The 20644-nt window shown below is 41.7% G+C and overlaps 1 protein-coding gene across 1 annotated transcript; it reads left to right on the forward strand.

The window, feature by feature from the left end:
* Positions 1-414: 414 nt before the first annotated feature.
* f5 (coagulation factor V) lies at positions 415-17302 on the forward strand. The gene is made up of 24 exons (XM_029703013.1): positions 415-648; positions 1288-1370; positions 4406-4528; positions 5394-5606; positions 5733-5903; positions 6162-6383; positions 6861-7026; positions 7275-7455; positions 8014-8316; positions 8550-8697; positions 8966-9178; positions 9403-11572; positions 11737-11905; positions 12076-12312; positions 12553-12772; positions 12991-13170; positions 13625-13741; positions 13953-14024; positions 14986-15071; positions 15372-15527; positions 15803-15947; positions 16097-16248; positions 16402-16584; positions 16760-17302. Exons 1-24 carry the CDS (start codon positions 482-484, stop codon positions 16904-16906), a joined length of 6024 nt encoding a protein of 2007 aa, XP_029558873.1. The 5' UTR covers positions 415-481; the 3' UTR covers positions 16907-17302.
* Positions 17303-20644: the final 3342 nt, after the last annotated feature.

The following is a 20644-nucleotide window of genomic DNA, read 5'->3' on the forward strand; positions in this document are numbered from 1 at the left end:
AACTATCTGTCCCTGGTGATGATTGAACAGGACCAGGCTTATCATGGAAACTTTTTGGGAAAGCATCTGTGGGACACCCATGGTGCACAGTAAGGAATGAAATATTATCTTAAAGTCTGAGGTCTGAAACAGTTCTGAATACATATCAAAACAAGAGTGTCATCTCCAGTGCGTAGTAACATGTGTGAAGGAAATTGCTTCACTAGGAGTGACTAACAGTAAATCATGTGGTTTCAATTAACAAGATTGAAAAAATATGTTGGAACACTGCGCAATGCCCTGGCTGGGACTTGTTTGTTTGTCTGTGTGTCTGTGTGTCTGTGTGTGTCTGTGTGTCTGTGTGTGCGTGCGTGCATGCGTGCGTGCGTGCCTTTTGTCTGTGTCCTGTGATAAAGCACAGAGTGGACTCTTCTTGTCAGATAACAGTTTCCTGTCATCCAGAACAGACAGACTGTCCACACCTGGAGTTCCAACCCCAGACATGAGGCTTCATTCCTGGGAATGGACTCACCGTCTCCTGCCTCTCCTGGTGCTCTTCTCAGTTCTACTGTCCCACACTACAGCAGAGCAGCACTCAGACAGAAATAGATACTACTATATTGCTGCTGTGAACATAGACTGGGACTACACATCTAATGGACCACACAGGTAAAACTAAAAACTAGTTAATAGCTTTTTATGAGATTTACTATATTCCTTTTTTTCTGTGACCTTTTGTCTTTGTGTTGGGTCCTGCATGTGAAGTTGAATCTCTTTGACCTCGCTAAGAGTAGTGTTAATTCAAGTGTTTGGCATATGCTGTTGACTACATGACAGATTTACTGAGTTGATTTGGCTCTTGTCTTCTTGGAGGGTGTATCGTGTAATTGCTTGATCTGGTGGATGGGTCATGGTAGCACCACATGAATGGAACATGGGACAAAATGAAACCTTACTGTTCTTTCTTTATATCATTGTGTATATGTCATGTATCTCTATCAATTATGTGACGAGTACAGTCTGGTTAGAAGGCAATATTGTCCTCATTGGAAAAAGTTAGGCTTTAATAATTATGTTTTATGTTTTAACGTAAAGTCAATACATTTACAATCTCCAGTCAAGTTCTTGATTATTATCACCTTTATGATGTGAACCTAGACTGGAGAATATAAAAGGATGTACATGATAATTATGTATTTAAGTTACTGAATTATGTGTAGAATTTGTCTTTCTATATCATCCACTGTATGTTTTATATTGGGTCCTTTTCTGTTCATTCACTGTTTGTGTTTTTCCATTGTTGTCTAGGTCTGGCCCCTCCTATAGGAAAGTGGTGTACAGGGAGTATGAGAAGGGATTCAAGCAGGCCAAGACCCATCCTTCCTGGCTAGGTAAATTATGTTTATGCTTTGGTGTTTTCATCGTTGTCGGGTAAATTATGTGTATGAGTCTGGGCTATCCCACATAGTCTGTCTTTCATTAGTGAATGTTCCTGTTTTCCCATACAGTCACAACCCCACCTCATGTTCCCTCATGACTGATAAACATAATAAACATGATAAGATAGATTTACTCCTGTCTGCATGTACTGTATGTGTGTCTTTCAGAGTGGTTGGAATAAAGAGGACTTTACATTTTTATTGGACCTTCTACTCCATCTTCTTTTCTGACCCAATGACAATGTATCATGTTGAATGATGAATTGAATTTCTGTAATAGCACCTTTAACTGCTCAGCAAAATCAATGGTGTGAATTTAACTCTGAAAGTGTCAAATGTACACTATTGTCAATGAACTGAACTGGTATTAAAATAATAATTTAGAAAGTTTTAAAGATTTAATTGTTGCAGTGTTCCCCATTTTACTTTTAAAGTTTTCAAAGGAACTCGATTCTGGTGTTTACTTAGCTCTACTGTAGCGTAATACGCAACACCTACAGTGTAAAACATAACACTTGATTTGGCGCAAAATGGACTCCCTTTGCTAAGTGCTGACTCTGTTACACTTTCTCAGTGTAAGAAATGAACAGCTGAAGTTTTACAGTAAATCATTTTTGGCTGTTGTTTTAACACTGTATGGTGTAAAGTCTAATTTGCATATTTCCCAGGGTTCCTTTTCTTTTTGAGTAAATTGTAGAGTTAACACCCATGACTGTATTTGTTAGAGGCAGAGACATGGTTGTTGAATTAGTTCCTACTAAAGGCCTGTGGTTTTCACCAGTGATTTACTGGATAAACGTCATCATTAAAATTAAACCATAACTATACATTACATATATCATAAGCACTTATTTATTGGCTTACTTGATTACCTAGTTTTATCCTAACACAGTGGTGTTATGAAACTTCTGGTTTACAAGCAACAGCAGGCCTGCAAGTCACATTATGCTGGCTTGTAAAGTGATATGTAATACCTATAGGAATCCAGCCAGAGTTAAGATATCCAATGGTTGGAATTTTTATTCACCTGCAACTTGCATTCAGAACAACTTTCAGGATTAGGACACTTCATGAAAAACACTACTTAAACCATTTATAGCGGAACAATCATTTCAGTAACAGGTGCAATACATCGAACTGATTGGATTAGTTTAGAAACATTTATTTTATTTATCTTTGTGTAGCATAAGATTAAGCAATCAATCAACGTACAGTACCAGTCAAAACTTTGGACACACCTACTCATTCCAGGGTTTTTCTTTATTTTACTATTTTTGACATTGTAGAAAAATAGTGAAGACATCAAAACTATGAAATAACACATATGGAATCATCTAGTAACCAAAAAAGTGTTAAAAAAATCTAAATATATTTTATATTTGAGATTTTTCAAAGTAGACACTCTTTGCCTTGATGACAGCTTTGCACACTCTTGGCATTCTCTCAACAGCTTCATGAGGTAGTCACCTGGAATGCATTTAAATTAAACGGTGTGACTTGTTCAAATTTATGGAAAAGCAGCCAATATGTGCTCAGCATATGTGGGAACTCCTTCAAGACTGTTGGAAAAGAATGCAGAGTGTGTGCAAAACTGTCATCAAGGCAAAGGGTGGCTACTTTGAAGAATCTATTTTCATTTGTTTAACGCTTTTTTGGTTACTACATGATTCCATATGGGTTATTTCATAGTTTTGATGTCTTCACTATTATTCTACTATGTAGAAAATAGTCAAAATAAAGAAAAACCCTTGAATGAGTAAGTGTGTACAAACTTTTTACTGGTACTGTACATGCAAATGCACAGATATTAAAAACAATCCTAAAAAAAACTAGCTGCAGTAGCATGCTGGGAAATATGATAATGATAGGTGTGGTTTTGATGGGACCGTTTTAATCTCCACAGTATAGAACAATAACTATGGTTATTAACACCAACACTGAGTGTTAATGTCACTCTTACAGTGCGAATGTAACTCCTGAATGAAGACTAGAAATGTTATACTGAAAAATAAACACTGGCCAATTTGCTGTGTGCTATAGTGCCTTTAGTCACAAAGTGCTTTGCATTGTATGGGATGATATTGAGTCCACCACCACTAAGGCATAGGCTTTTAAAGGTCCCGAACAGTCACTCTGATTCCCAAGTAAAACAGAATTTTGAGTGACTAAAATATCACCAATAATATTGGTTTGGATAGTACTTTTTCTTCGATGGCTAACTACCAGGAAGTTCAAAAGACTGGCTGAGTGGCAGGGAGCTTATATTCATGAGCTCTATGAGACACCTGTGTCAAGCAACTTGGATGAAGTAAGTAGTGTTGCGGTAAAATCATCATGTAAATTTGGTGATGCACAAAGCAACTCAAACATCTCCCATTTCGCATGTCTATTGTGATGCGGTTCACAGAAGCACTGACGGATGTGTTGACTTGACAACTGCGTCAGCGTTTTGAACGACCCTTCCTCCCTTTTGTTCCATGCTGGCTAAAGACCTAGCTAGCCAGTAACTAGCTAACACCAGACACAGATGAAAGGGGAAACATATAAGTATCTTTGCCATAGATGAATATGGTAAACTTTTATTTTGCTGACACCCTACAGTCAAATTTTGACACCAGTAGGGTAGCTATAGAACTATATAAACCACTCCCCTCTGCAAAGACGCCATCTCTGATGTTGGTTACAAGGTGTTACTTATTTAAATTAGGTAAGAGAATATCATGTTACCATAGGTGTATTAAAATAAGCGTTAGGGTGATGTCACCCTAATAATGAATCCAAGTGTTTGACATGGGGGATGGGACCAGTAACTTTATCGTCAAACTTTATCAGTTTAGAAGCAACAGTCCTTTTTCATACTTTGCTCATCATACTTTGATCTGGTTTCATCCAATTTCATGAAAACATGATATTGACTGTTCAGAAAAGTAACTAAATTAGCAGCAAGAACATCCCTCTTAACCAATATGTTTTGTTGTGTTTTGCAGGGCTCCTTGGGCCCACCATCCGTGGTCAAGAGGGAGAGACCATTGTGGTCATGTTCAAGAACATGGCGGATTACCATTACAGCCTCCACGCCCACGGGATCGCTTACGGGAAGCAGTCAGAGGGTGGGTACAAACCAATGATGTCGTCTGTATTAATTGGCCTATCAGAGCTCATTGGTAGTTACTTTTAAATTGGGATTTTTTTGACAGGTATTCCCACTAAGTGTTCTCGTCCAGAATTCTCCAGATATCATTTATTAAAATCTGTCGGAAATGTCCAACAATTTACAAGGCTAGCCATGGTTGTTGTCATTATGACTGTGGTAACTATGTGGAAACAGTGAGGTATTCTATCCCAGACAGATTCACCCATCCTGTGGCCTAGACAGTCATTGATGTGGTTGGAAAAGGGGACTTAGGGCATTTTGGATGTTATTCATTCAGTTAAGTACACATGTTGTGCAACACAAGCAGCTGTGTTTGGCCTTTTCATTAATATTAACCAGGACAGACAGATTAACATACAAGCCAGTACTAAAGTCCAAAGGATACTCTCTAAAACCTGTGGAAATCCATGATTTCCCCTAATAAAACCTTAGGGGGTTGAGAGATGAGTTTTGTAAATGCACAGGATGTAGTATTATTACTCTTTAATTCATTCTTAACTCAAAATGAATTGTGCCATTGCAAGGTTATGTAATATTGTAACAAGATGGCAGTAAATAGAACTCTTAAATTCCCCAGATTTTCCTAAATTCTACCATTTTTTATTAAGATGGTTTGCATATTTTGGAGATTAGTCATTTGCTAAATGTTAACTGGGGTCACTGTAAATTGTACGTTTATTTAGAGTATAGGCGAATCAGGCCAGGTGACCGAGTTTTAACCTTGTACAACATCAAGACAAATTCTGATCATTAAATGGCAATTAAGTTCTTTCTCATTCTGCTTTATTTTATTATTATGAAACAAACATGTCTCCCTTTAGGCTCCCTGTACTTTGACAACACGTCTCAATTTGAGAAGGAAGATGATGCGGTGCCCCCTGGAGGTGAACACACATACTACTGGGAGGTGACATCAGACATTGTCCCACGAGCCGCAGACCCCTCCTGTCTCACCTACACCTACCTCTCCCACTTTGACATTGTCAAGGACTACAACTCAGGACTGATTGGCACCCTGCTCATCTGTAAAGCAGGTATGTAAATGTAAATGTGAAATGTATGAGACCTATTCCTGACACAGTGCCATAAGTACCAAAACAACCATGTCAGTAAGTAACCAGAAAGAAATCAACTGAACCACCCTCTGAACCTCCCTCCAGGTAGCCTTGACGTGTCTGGAGAACAGGTGTTGTTCCACCAGGAATACATCTTCCTCATGGGAGTGTTGGATGAGAGTAAGAGCTGGTATATGCCAAAGATGGACAGTGCCACTGCCACTCAAAGCCACATCAAACACACAATCAATGGATACACCAACGGATCAGTGCCAGGTCAGTCAGTCAGATCCTCTCTCATCACTCTGAGTTCTGCTGATATCTGCAGATACTGGTTGTTGTGCTTTAAGTAGTTTAGGTTGTCTGCTTTAGCTGTTCCATCCCAGCTGGTTATTGTTTGGAACTATTGCTTCCACCTAATCCTTACTCAGATTCTATGGGTATAGGGCATGTAGTGGGCTCATTCCTTCCTCAAGTCTGTCCCCCTCCCTGTCTTCTCTCCATCTCCTCCTCCTGTCCCTCCCTTCCCCCCAGGTCTGACTGTCTGCGCCCACACCTCTGTCAGCCTGCACCTGGTGGGCATGAGTTCAGAGCCTGAGCTGTTCTCGGTGCACATCAACGGGCAGGTCCTGCAGCAGGCTGACCATCGGGTCTCCTCGGTGGGCCTGATCGCTGGCACTGCCACCAGCGCTAACATGACCGCCGTCAACACGGGCCGCTGGCTCCTCTCCTCACACACCAGCAAGCATCTGGAGGGTATGTGTCAATGGCTTGACAACATTCATACACTCTTAGAAAAAAGGGTGCCAAAACAGTTATTTGGTTGTCCCCATAGAATAACCCTTTTTGATTCCAGGTAGAACTCTTTTGGGATCCATGTAGAACCCTTTGTGGAAAGGATTTTACATAGAACCTAAAAGAGTTCTACCTGGAACCAAAAAAATGTTATTTTAAAGGATTCAGCCGAAGAACCATTTTAGGTTCTAGATAGCACCTTTTTTTTCTAAGTGTGTAGCCAGTATTATATTTGCATATGGGTTCTGAGAATACGTGTGGTGTGAGATTTACTGTGATGGAGCACAGAGCAGATTGAAGTTTATTCAGATGTATTGTAGTGTATTGACATTTTGAAATGCACTTTGAATCAAGTTTGATTGAATGTGTAATGTTCTATTCCCAACATGTTAAATCAACATGACCCTCCTGAACAAACAAACTTCTCTGCTGTTGTAGCTGGTATGCATGGCTTTGTAGATGTGAGGAGCTGCGAAGGCTTTAACCCTCCCAAACGTAAGCTGACCATCAAGCAGAAACGAGAGAGCCAGGAGTGGACCTATTATATCGCAGCTGAGGAGGTTGTCTGGGACTATGCACCAAAAATGCCAGAATACATTGACGGGTAAACAGCTTTACAGATATTTATTGACTTACTCATTTCACTTTACTTTAGCCCACAATTATTTATCAATCTAAACTAAATTCAGCCAATTTAGAATTGGGAACAAATTCAGCTTAATGCAGTAATAGATAATAGTTGTATTTGTGACATGATCGCCACTTTGACATTCTCCATAAATCTGTTGACTAGTCTCAGTGTGACCTGACTTCCTGTGACATCACATCCTTTTCTCTTCCTGTTTCTCTCAGAGACTTCAAGTTCAAGTATCTGAAGCGAAGCCCAGAGCGTATAGGCCAGAAGTATAAGAAGGCAGTGTACACACAGTACAAAGATGCCAAGTTCACTGAGAGGGCCGAAAACAAACAGAGGAAGGTGGAGTTGGGCATCATTGGCCCTGTCATCAGGGCGCAGATCCATGATGTCATCAAGGTGAGATACAAATGTTCTATTTTCAAATGCCCACTTTTTTCATGTGCCCAATTCTTAAGTTGTTAAGATATATATTCTCTATAAATATTCATTTATATTCATCTATAAATAGCCCAAACAACTACCTCTTCCCCTACTGAATTTATTTATTTATTTTGCTCCTTTGCACTCCAGTATTTCTACTTTGCACACTCATCTACTGTCAAATCTACCATTCCAGTGTTTAATTGCTATATTGTATTTACTTCGCCACCATGGCCTATTTATTGCCTTTACCTCCCTCATCTCACCTCATTTGCTCACATTGTATATAGACTTATTTTTCTACTGTATTATTGACTGTATGTTTGTTTTACTAAATGTGTAACTCTGTGCTGTTAATAGGTGTCGAACTGCTTTGCTTTATCTTGGCCAGGTCGCAGTTGTAAATGAGAACTTGTTCTAAACTTGCCTACCTGGTTAAATAAAGGTGAAATAAAAAAATGCATGAACACTAAACTGTGTCCACAATTGTCTTTTGCCAGTGCCTTCTCAAGTATCCTTTCCCCACATTCACAGATTGTCTTTAAGAACATGGCCACACGGCCGTACAGCATCTACCCACACGGACTGACCATCGACAAAGTAGCAGAGGGGGCCAACTACCCAGCAGGAGGTAACCAGACCCATGGGGTTCAGCCTGGCGAGACGCATACCTATGTGTGGCAGGTGATCGAAGAGGATGAACCTTTGGCAGGCGACTCGCAATGCCTGACCCGTATGTACCACAGTGCAGTGAACACACCCCGAGACATCGCCTCAGGCCTAGTTGGACCTCTGCTCATCTGCAAGAGCCAGTCCCTCAACAAGAGGAATGTGCAGGTACTACACTGATACAACTTCTACTCAATTACTAATACCTTACTTCTAAGGAACATGCAGGTACTATACTACTGCTACTTCATTACTACTATTGCACTACTATAACATTTTACTACTACTACATAGGTACTGCAACTGGCCTCTCTTCTCTACTAATGCCAGAACAGAATTTAATACAATGTACTGTTACAGATTTTGGATGTACAGTGTTAAATGAAGCTTTGTCTCTGCAGCTGAAATCAGACAAAGAACAGCACGCCATGTTTACTGTTTTTGATGAGAATAAGAGCTGGTATCTAGATGACAACATTGCATCGTACAGTGAACCAGCAAAGGTCAAGAAAGAAGACCCAGAGTTTTATAAATCAAACGTCATGCATAGTGAGTATCACTCCCCTTCATCAATACAACTCATACATTTTAGAGACAGGAATGGTCTGGTACAGCCAGAAGATTATTGAAATTGAGAAAATGTATCATATACTAAATCTTTCCTCCTATCTAGAATGCACTCCACATAGAAGAATCTCATTCATAAAAATCAACTGCCTATCACTGTCAACAACAGTGCTTCATATTCAGAATAATAATTTTCCTCAAATTTGACCGCTTCCTTTATTGACTTAAATGGTCTAATTTCTTCCCCCAGCGATTAACGGTTACGTGTTCGAGAGTGGTCAGCTGCTGGGCTTCTGCAATGGTGAGATCGTGACGTGGCACGTGTCCAGTGTTGGAGACCAGGACTACATCCAGACTGCAACCTTCTACGGTCACACTTTCGACTTGAACGATCAGACTGAGGACTTCCTCAGCCTGTTCCCCATGACTGGAGAGACCATCACCATGAACATGGATAACATTGGTGAGTCAGCGGTTAATGGGTTAACTGGCCATACACTCCACACTCTCAACTCCCAAACCTCTAACCCTTAGTTCTACAAGATACAATAGATAGGTTAGTGGTGGAAAATGCATTTGGGTCTTCAACAGTCAACTCTACAGCAGGCACAATACAGGATTAAGATTATGTCAAATGTTTCCTTTTGTTAGGATTCAAAGACTAAATATGGTCTGTTCTTTTGTTAGGTGTTTGGCTGCTTGCTTCCATGAACTCTCATGAGACCACCAAGGGAATGCGTGTGAAGTTCAGAGACGTGGAGTGCTTCCGAGACTACGTCTATGAATACGAAGACGAGACAATGACGGAGACAGAGATGGATCCGAAGATCAGCGTTGACTTCTCCATCTGGAAACCCATGGATATTAATGAGGCTAAAGATAAGGAGAAGAAGGATGAGGTGAAAGAGAAAAAGAATACGGTGGAAATTGATGATTATACAGCAGGCTGGGCTGATTTTCTGGATCTTAGGTCAATCAAGAAAAAGACGAATGAGACGGACGTGGAGATGTTGGATCTCTCTAAGTACGACTACGATAGCGTTGATGTGCCTGATCCCGACGGAGACGCAAATGAAAACCACACCTCATCCTCTTATGATGCACCTACAAACACATCATTGGCCGAGAGGGAGACGATTGACGGAGGCAACTTTACGACAAAGGCTTTGTTGAACAAGAGCATAATTGAGAATGCAACAGAAGCGCTGAACTTTACTACAGATCAGTTAGACTCAAATCTTAACAGCTCCTCAATGGCTGAGACTGAATTAAAGAACATAACAGTTCATAACAACAGTTTATCATTTGTAGACAGCAACATCACTTCAGTAAGTACCAATAGTACAGAAGTTACAGCAGGTCCGTTCAACAAGGGCTTAAAGGCTGAGAGTGAGAGAGTGATGCAGATCAGAGGTGATTGGGCCACTGTGAATAGCACCTCAAAAGTTGAAGCATTAGTGGAAGAGTTAGAGGGAAGGATTACTCGAGGCGATGTCTTCTCTTACTCTGTGCCTCTTCCCGACCCCTCTTCCAACACTACAGAAGAGAACAAGGGGATTGACGCCAACGATATTGTACTCCTGGGCAGAGAGTCTACAACTGCTTCATCCAATGAAAACGGTACAGCTTCAAATTCATCTCTGAACATAACCAACCAATCAGAGAGTGTGGTGAGTGCTGAAGTTGCAGAGTTAATTTTTACCTTGGTGGAAGAACACAACATGACCAACTTTGACCTTGAAACTGAGGATAGTGGTAACATAACTGTGAACGGTTCATTGGACACCAACACCACCACTGAGCAAGGAAATGGTACCTATTTCTCTGACGCCACGTCCACACCTGGCAACTTCAGCAGTGTGGTACCACAAAATGGCAAACAACCATCAGACATTGAAACATTCTCTGACATAGTGCCCAAACAAAATGGCACAGCAAACACTTCTGGTTTGAACCACTGGAATTCATCAGAGGAGACAAGTTCTGAGACTAAAAAGAACACCGCTGTGCCGGATGCCGTTGTAGAGTTGTCCTCAGAAAGCTCAGAATTCTCTAATGAGACTACTGACGCCAATCCTGCTGCGGCCAATCTGTCACTGTCAACCAATCAGCAGCCAGACAGCAGCTCGGAGGAGATTCTATCCCAGAGTTCCGAGAGCTCTAAGGAGGAAGTGGTAATCTACCTGAGAAACAACAGGAGTGAGGTCATCCGCACCATCTCCGTTGACCTGCAGGGGGAGCACTGGGGCTATGAAGGGACACACGGGATGGTCCCAATGGAGATGCCAGATCACATGACGAAATATATTGGAAACGAGCTCCCAGAGCCGCCAAAAACGCTGGAACCAAGTCCAACTCCGGAAATGCAGAAACCCAACATCAAGGTCGTCCACCGTAGACAAAGACCCCGTAAAGGCTATGCCATGAAAACCAAGAAGAAGAAGGAGTACAAGCCCCAACCTCCGAGAGGCCGCAGTTTCTCCCCCAGGGGTTTCAAACCCCCTCCTATCACCGCTCAAACCCCCAGAGGGACCCGACCCATTTCCAGCGAGGAGGACTTCTCAAACAACGCCATTGTGATTGGCGTGCCACGACCCGACTTCAGCGACTATGAGATTTATGTCCAGAGTGACGGCGGTGATGACCCGGATGGTGTACTAGACATGACAGCGGTTAATGCTGCAGAGGAGTATGAGTACGTTGACTACATTGACCCATACAAAGAAAAGGAGGACATGCATGACCTAACTCTGGATGATAATGCAAAATATTTCCTCAAAATGGCGGGAGATAACGTGAGGACATACTTTATTACTGCGGAGGAGGTGCAGTGGGACTACGGGGGCTATGGACAGAAGTAAGGACAAAATAGTGGATGGGGCTGAGGTGTGGGATGTATTGGGAAAATGTAATGTCCCTTGTTTATTGTTCTATGTGCTCAAATGATATTTTTCTGATTGGAATTATGCATACCTCCTTTTTTGTTCAATAAAACCTTTGTCTTTTGTCTCTCCACAACAGGAGGATGGATAAGGCACAGAAAGCCAACAGGTCCACAAGATTCTCCAAGGTAGTGTTCCGAGGTTACCTGGACAGCACGTTCAGCACGCCAGACATCCGGGGGGAGATGGACGAACACCTGGGCATCCTGGGGCCAGTCATCAAGGCAGAGGTTGGACAGACCATAATGGTAAGACAGGAAACCCTGAGGGCTACCTTTTGCTAATTTTTGCATGAATCTACTGTAGGTGAGTTGTGCCCATGATCATGATTAATGGACTATGTAATCAAACTGATGTTCCTGGTCTGTAGGTATTACGGTATTTTTCAGGAAATTAAATGTGTGTCCTTGGTCTGTAGGTATTTTTCAGAAACCTGGCCAGCCGCCCGTACTCCTTGCATGCCAATGGGGTTTCCTACACCAAGCAGACAGAGGGGTTGTCCTACGACGACGAGTCCAAGTACTGGTACAAGTATGACAACGAGGTCCAGCCCAACACCACATACACATACCTCTGGACGGTCAACGCCAATGTCGGGCCCACCGGAGACGAGGCTGACTGTCGCACCTGGGCCTACTACTCTGGGGTTAACCCTGTGAGTAAACACTTACCTTCTGATGGTTTAGTTAATTAACGTAGCTGATGCAACACCACTGTTTTCTATGTATAGTCCCTTTTGTGCTTCTGAGGTATTTCATGTGATAACTCTGTGTTTACGTGTGATGTCTTGTCCTCTGAAGTACCTCCTACACTAACCTGGTATGTTTTTGTGATCTGTTGAGGGATATTCCAATAATCTAGTGTTTGATTGTTTGTTTTCTCTCCTCTCATCCAGGAGAAAGATATAAACTCTGGTCTGATTGGGCCATTGCTGGTGTGTCGTAAGGGCACTCTGAGCACGAAGGCAGTGGATGTGAGGGAGTTCATGCTCCTCTTCATGACTTTCGATGAGTCCAAGAGCTGGTACTACGAGAAGAACCATGAGATAATGGAGAGGAAGAACAAACGAGCCAGGGTGATGGACCATGACTTCAACGATAACCTCAAGTTCTGCGGTAGGCACCTTCTAATCTAACACCATTTTGACTAAATGAAAGGTGATGGTAGGATAACTGACTAGTGGGTCATGGCTGGTCCCTCCTGGATCGAGTCATGATTTTGGATTTTTGGTTGTAAAATCATGATATGAGTAATGAACAACAGAGATAAATTTACAAAACAGAGATTGTTTAATCGTTAATATTTGGGGGGTTATGTGTATGTGGGGGGGCAGCCATCAACGGAATCATCTTCAGTCTGAAGGGTCTGAGGATGTACACTAACCAGACGGTCCACTGGCACCTCTTCAACATGGGGTCTCCCAGAGACCTCCACAGTGTCCACTTCCACGGCCAGACCTTCATCCACAAACAGATCAGGGACCACACCCAGGCTGTCTACCCACTGCTGCCTGGTGAGAACTTTACTGGATGGATAGATAGATGACATTATTTGTCACATCGCTACTGTTAGGGCAAAATGGTTTTAATGCTAGGCAAATGCTTGAGTTGAAAAGTATTATATGTACCGTATGTATTTGAGTGGGAAAACACTGTTGTTTAACTTAGTCGCGTAGGCTGTGAGAACTGATTAGAACCTGTTCTTGTTTGTACAATGCTTGAAAGAAGTGGAGCCAAGTCCTGCTATCTCTCGTGTAACCTTGCCTCCCCCTCTGAGAGGCAAGCAGCTCTTTGTGTAGAAGAAGTATATAATGACTGTGTGACTCTGTATCCTTTGAGTTCCTCTCCGAGTGTGATCTCATCTGCAATTGCTTGAATAAACTCTTATTAACTGGATAATTATCCCTACTTGATCCTTGGAAAGAGTTTTCCTCAACACGACTAACCTGCTCTGGTTTTGTTTCCCAGGGGGCTTTGCAACTCTGGAGATGTTGCCTTCCAAGCCGGGGCTGTGGCAGCTGGAGTCAGAGGTTGGACTCTCCCAACAGAGAGGGATGCAGACCCTCTTCCTGGTTCTAGATAATAGTATGACCCACTCAAAAGCACTTATGCTAATGGTACCAATTTCTCAATGCCACATGTAACAGCAAAGGTGGGATGTCCATCTCAACTCCTAGAGAGTCGTTTTTACTGCTAGTGTCAATGCTAATTGAGTGAATTGACTCAAGCCAAGTCATATCAACAGTCATTATCCCAAAGAATCAGTCCCATAATAAAATCTATTTGTGTTTTCCAGAGTGTTACCATCCACTGGGTCTGATTTCTGGGAGCGTCAAAGACAACCAGATCACAGCGAACGACAAAAGAGGTATCCTTACACTCAGTATCCCTCCGCCCTCTAGATGTTGGGTGCTTAATCAGAAATAATACTAGCCTTCCAAGTTAGATGTCCTTCAGTGATGTTTTTACTTGTACTGTTGAAAAAGCAACATTCCAAGTATAAATAGAGTAAAGTATACACACTAAAGATTTTCTTTTTAAGTGTTTTGAGCAAAATAGTGTTTTTTAGACACTTCAAGGAATTGGTCTGAATCCATGATGTCATCAGCCTCCCCGCTTGCTTGAGGAACAATAGATCACAAAAGAGGAATTGCCCATCCCCCACTTGTGCCATGACATACCTGGACCACCTATTGAGGTGTGCCTTTTGTTTAGTAAATGGGCTAAATCAGGGTCACACTTAGTAGTCTTAAACAAATCTACTTTGAAACAAAAGTGAACACCTCACACACATGGTTATGGGCTTAAAACGAAGAAGACACCTGTACCATGTCAGATATGGAGTTGAAATGTATTACATTTTGAGTTTGCGTCTCAATATTACACTTGATATACATCACAGAAGACTGAAATGTAACAAAACCGTTTGACACAGAAACACCGGATTTTCTGCGTTTTATTTTATTTTATGTTTACTAATGATGAAATGATGAAAAATATTAATAACATTCCACCCATGAGGCCACTAGGTCATTTGACTGCAGGAAAGGGCTACATGAGGTGAAAATGAGACTGGAGTGCCACTTTAACAGTTGCAGTGTTTTACCCAGAGGATGCTGGTGGGAGGAGCTATAGGAGGACGGCCTCACTGTAATGGCTGGAATGGAATAATGGAACGGTTTCAAACACATCAAACATATGGAAACCACATGTTTGACTCCGTTCCATTTATTCAATTCCAGACATTACAATGAGCCCATCCTCCAATAGTTCCTCCCACCAGCCTCCGCTGGTTTCACCCTCTAACTAACTTGTTTCTCCTTATGCAGGCTACTGGGAGCCCCATCTGGCCAGACTGAACAACCAAGGCAAATACAATGCGTGGAGTACAGACAAGACAGGCAGCTGGATACAGGTACATAACCTCACCTCCCAGGGAATGCATGTGGTGTCTGCAATATTATGTAGCTGGTGAGCAGTGAGCATGTATTCCTCAACGTTTCCTACAGGTGGCAGCATAATCATATCATTACAGCGTCTTTGTGAGGATACACTCTGTTGATGTGGGGTCACATAAGTGTCATGCCTTGGTCCTGAGTATTTCCTGACCCTGTAAACTTGATAGGTGAGGTTTATGTGTCTCAACTTAGGCCTGGGTGGTGATACCTATTTGGTGACACCTGTAGTGATGCCTACTGTGACCATTGACCTGTAGGTAGACTTTCAGAGGCCCGTGGTGATCAGTCAGGTAGCGACACAGGGCGCCAAGCAGATGTTCTCCTCCCACTACATGGTCAACTACACCATATCCTACAGCACGGACAAGAAGAAGTGGATCTACTACAAGGGAGACAGCAACGAGTTCAGGATGGTGAGGAGTACATCTATAGAACAGCATGGTTGGAGAGCACTGGAATACATGTAACGGGATTATGTATTTACATTCTAACATTGCTGTTATTCTAGTTATATGTACTGCGTTATATTTACATTTTCAAAAATCAGAGATACTTCTGGTAATCTGAAATTATACTTTTGATAGATACTTTTGAATTTGTTCATTGCTATGACTGCTAAATATACAGAGATACAGTACATATGACTATATATGTTTTTTAATCCAAATGTTTTTCTTCCATTCTCCAGACGTTCACTGGTAACGAGGAAGCTCATCAGGTGAAGGTCAACACCCTCTTCCCTCCCCTGATTGGTCGGTTTATCAGAATTCACCCTCTCTACTCCCACAACTCGCCCATGGTCCGCATGGAGTACTACGGCTGTGAGCTGGACGGTGAGCGATGATGATGATGATGATGATAATGATGATGGGTAGCATTCCTACTGTTTAATGTGATGTTAGCATCCAAGCCTATGTTTTGAGCACAAATATTTCCCAATAAACGTGCAATAAAGTGAATGTATTCTAATTCCCTCCGTCAGGTTGCTCAGTGCCCCTGGGTATGGAGAGCAGACGGATAGAGGACCATCGTATCACTGCCAGCTCTACAGCCTCCAGCTGGTATTCTGGTTCCTGGCAAGCCTCACTGGCACGACTCAACAAACAGGGCACCATCAACGCATGGCAGGCCAAGGTACGATAACACACACAAATCCATGTAGGCACATGTACACACACACACACACACACACACACACACACACACACACACTATGTCCAAACTAATGTGGGCACACTCACCATTCCAGGTCAGTCATCCCTCTGTCCACCTCCCGTCTCTCCCCAGAATAACAACAAGAACCAGTGGCTACAGGTGGAGCTGGCCCAGGTAAAGAAGATCACAGGTATCATAACGCAGGGGGCCAAGTCCCTGGGCACGGAGATGTACGTCATCTGCTACACTCTGGAGTACAGCGATGATGGACTACACTGGATAAAGTACACTGACGATGATGACATCATGTCAAAGGTAGGATTGTCAGGCAACAAGGTTATGCAATGGTATTAAGCGATGGTATTGAGGGTTATTTTACAGTCCTGCTGTTAATTCTCTGCCCAAGCTATCGCTAATAAGTATTAATCTGATAATATTATTACATGGAGATTTCCAAATACTGACCTGGTGTCTTCCACTCTCCCGGCAGACTTTCCCCGGCAACACGGATAACAATGGCCATGTGAAGAACTACATCTATCCTCCAATCTTCTCTCGCTTTATCAGAGTCATCCCTCAGAGCTGGAAGACCTCCATCACGCTCAGGATAGAACTGCTGGGCTGTGACTTTGAATGAGGGACACACACACACACACACATCCAAGATGCAAGAATCACATTTCTACTTTAAGACCTTCACGCACATCCAAACGTCAGGTGCGCGCAGTAACCCAAACCATCACATAAATGATGAACTGATGTCAAAGGGAAATTTGAGGGAAGTATGAGTTATGTACACGTTTCTCAGATTGGGATTCAGCTCTTAGCTCATATAGGATAGAGACAATAATAGTGCTTTATACATAAGAAAGTAGCCTAAAGCTTAGCAGATAGTAAAATACATATTGCTGTACGTCGTCTTTATACTTTGTATGTTGTGTCATAATTGAACATGAATGTAATGTAAATAATGTAAGTAGTACTCAGAGTATTTAATTAGTTTTTGTCAATAAAAAATCTATTGTTGCTCATATTTTGTCAGTCACTGTGCCTCATTCTAGGATTGTGGCACGTTGTATGAAACTGTGGAAGCATAAAACATACAGTACCTCCTATATAATAAAACATACTTTTTCCAAATACTACATTCTACCATGCTATCATTTGGTCAAATTCTGAATTGACCCCAACCCCGAGGGAGTGAGTAGAATGAGAGAAAAGGTGGATGGTAGAGACTCCCTGTCATTGTAGGCGTGTGAACAGGAGAGATCTCCCAGCCCATGGGGTGAAGGTGTCCCCTTTTGCACCTCTGATAATCCCCTCTGTGGGGGTATATGTCACACCTCGGAGCCCCAGAGTCAACAGCCAAGTGCAGCTGCAAACACAGGCCCTGTTTGTCCATTTGAGTGCCTGCTAAAAGAGACACCAGAAGTGTGAAAGTCTCAGCCAGAGCTGGGTCTTCAAAAGAACCAGACAGGAGAGAGCTTTGAAACTGTCCAAATCAAATCAAATTGTATTTGTCACATGCTTCGTAAACAACAGGTGGAGACTAACAGGGAAATGCTTTCTTACGGGCCCTTCCCAACAACGCAGAGAGAAAGAAAATAGAGAAATAATAGAAAAGTAATAACACGTAATAATAAAAGTAATAATAAATACACAATGAGTAATGATAACTTGGCTATATACACGGGATACCAGTACCTAGACAATGTGTAGGGGTATGAGGTAATTGAAGTAGATATGTACATATAACTAGGAATAGAGTGACTAGGCAACAGGATAGATAATTAACAGTAACAGCAGAGTATGTGATTCCTTACAGAAATTCCACATCTTTTGCACATGTGAAATCATGTGAAACTGTGTGTTTTTGGAATATTTCATGTGATATATCACTTGAAGTTTCACGCTGATAAAAACATGAGATTTCACAGGTGATACCCTGCAAACAAAAATATGTTATGATACACACAGTGTTTTCAACTTACAGATTTGACTACATCATGCATGTTTTTTAATACAGAAATTATTATTCAATATGTCCTTACCTGGGATTTGAACTCACAACTCCTTGGTTCACTGCAGTCAAATCGTCCTGTTGCGCCACAATGTCTGTGTCAATGACTAATTTCACCTGTATTCCTACACATCTCAGCTTTGTTAAAAAAACACTCAAGAATAACGAGTATATTTATCATAGTGATTCAGGTGTAACATTAAAGCAGAATAATATGCCTCACCAACATTAAAACCCTCAAATTGCTGAAATAAGTAAATGTAATCAATAATGAGAGAATAGTCAGAATAAAGTTTTCACTATATATTTTACCTCTTGGTGATGTCATTCGGAAATATAATGTTAACGTCACTGCTATGCGGATGATACACAGCTGTACAATTCAATGAAACATGATGAAGCCCCAAAATTGCCTGTGTTTCAGACATAAAGAAGTGGATGGTGGCAAATGTTTTACTTTTAAATTTGGACAAAACAGAGATGCTATTTCTAGGTCCCAAGAAACAAAGAGATCTTTTGTTGGATCTGACAATTAATCTTGACGGTTGTATAGTCATCTCAAACAAAACTGTGAAGGACCTCGGCTTTACTCTGGACCCTGATCTCTCTTTTGACGAAAATATCAAGAATATTTCAAGGACAGCTTTTTCCATCTTCGTAACATTGCAAAAATCTGAAACTTGTAGTCAAAAAATTATGCAGAAAAGCTAATCCATGCCTGTGTCACTTCTAAATTAGACTTCTGAAATGCTCTACTTTCTGGCAACCCGGATAAAGCACACCAACTTCTGTTTAGCAGTTAGTGCTAAAATCCCAATCCCAGTGGGTCAGAAGTTTACATACACTCAATTGGTATTTGCTAGCATTGCCTAACTTGGGTCAAACGTTTCGGGTAACCTTCCACAAGCTTCCCACAATAAGTTGGGTAAATTTTGGCCCATTCCTGCTGACAGAGCTAGTGTAACTGAGTCAGGTTTGTAGGCCTCCTTGCTCGCACACCCTTTTTCAGTTCTGCCCACAAATTGTCTTAGGCTTGAGGTCAGAGCTTTGTGATGGCCACTCCAATACCTTGACTTTGTTGTCCTTAAAACCTCTTTGGGAAAGGTGGGGCGCTAGCGCCCCATCTCGACAACATCTGGTGAAATTTAAAATACAAAAATGGTAATATTAAACATTCATGAAAATACAAGTATCTTACATCGTTTAAAAGATTAACATCTTGTTAGTCCAACCGCTTTGTCAGATTTCAAAAAGGCTTTACGGCGAAAGCATACCATGCGATTATCTGAGGACAGTGCCTTGTGTACAAAAGCATTAAAAACATGTTCCAAACAGGCAGAGGTGTCACGAAAGTCAGAAATAGCTTTAAATTAAATCACTTACCTTTGAAGATCTTCCTCTGTTTGCAATCCCAAAGGTCCCAGCTACATAACAAATGGTCATTCTGTTCGATAAAGTCCTCCTTTATACCCCAAAAAAGTTTAGTTGGTGCGCTTGATTCAGTAATCCACCTGTTCCCCTCGTTCAAAATGCATACAAAGGAATCCCAAAAGTTACCAATAAACTTCGTCCAAACAAGTCAAACAATGTTTCTAATCAATCCTCAGGTACCCTAATATGTAAATAAACAATACAATTTAAGACGGAGAATAGTATGTTAACGAAGTGTGCGCCCTCATCCACGCGCGCCACAAGACTACAGTCAAAATGAGAGCCACCTAGAAAAACTACAAATTCTAGCTAATTTTTCAAAAAACAAGCCTGAAACTCTTTCTAAAGACTGTTGACATCTAGTGGAAGCCCTAGGAACTGCAATCTGGGAGGTATTCCTTTGATTTTCCAATAAACAAGCATTTGAATGGGCAGACACCTCAAAAAATATATATTCCAGATGGATCCTCCTCGGATTTTCGCCTGCCATATCAGTTATGCTATACTCAAAGACATTATTTTAACAGTTTTAGAAACGTCACAGTGTTTTCTATCCAATAGTACCAATTATATGCATATCCTAGCTTCTGGGCCTGAGTAACAGGCAGTTTACTTTGGGCACCTCAGTCATCCAAACTTCCGAATACTGCCCCCTATCCCGAAGAAGTTAAGCCATTTTGCCACAACTTTGGAAGTATGCTTGGGGTCATTGTCCATTTGGAAGACCCATTTGCAACCAAGCTTTAACTTCCTGACTTATGTCTTGAGATGTTGCTTCAATACATCCACATAATTTTCCTCTTCATGATGCCATCTATTTTGTGAAGTGCACCAGTCCCTCCTGCAGCAAAGCACCCCCACAGCATGATGCTGCCACCCCAGTGCATTATGGTTGAAATGGTGTTCTTCGGCTTGCAAGCCTCC

This window comes from Salmo trutta, chromosome 20, assembly GCF_901001165.1.
Source record: "Salmo trutta chromosome 20, fSalTru1.1, whole genome shotgun sequence".
NCBI classification, from domain to species: Eukaryota; Metazoa; Chordata; class Actinopteri; order Salmoniformes; family Salmonidae; genus Salmo; species Salmo trutta.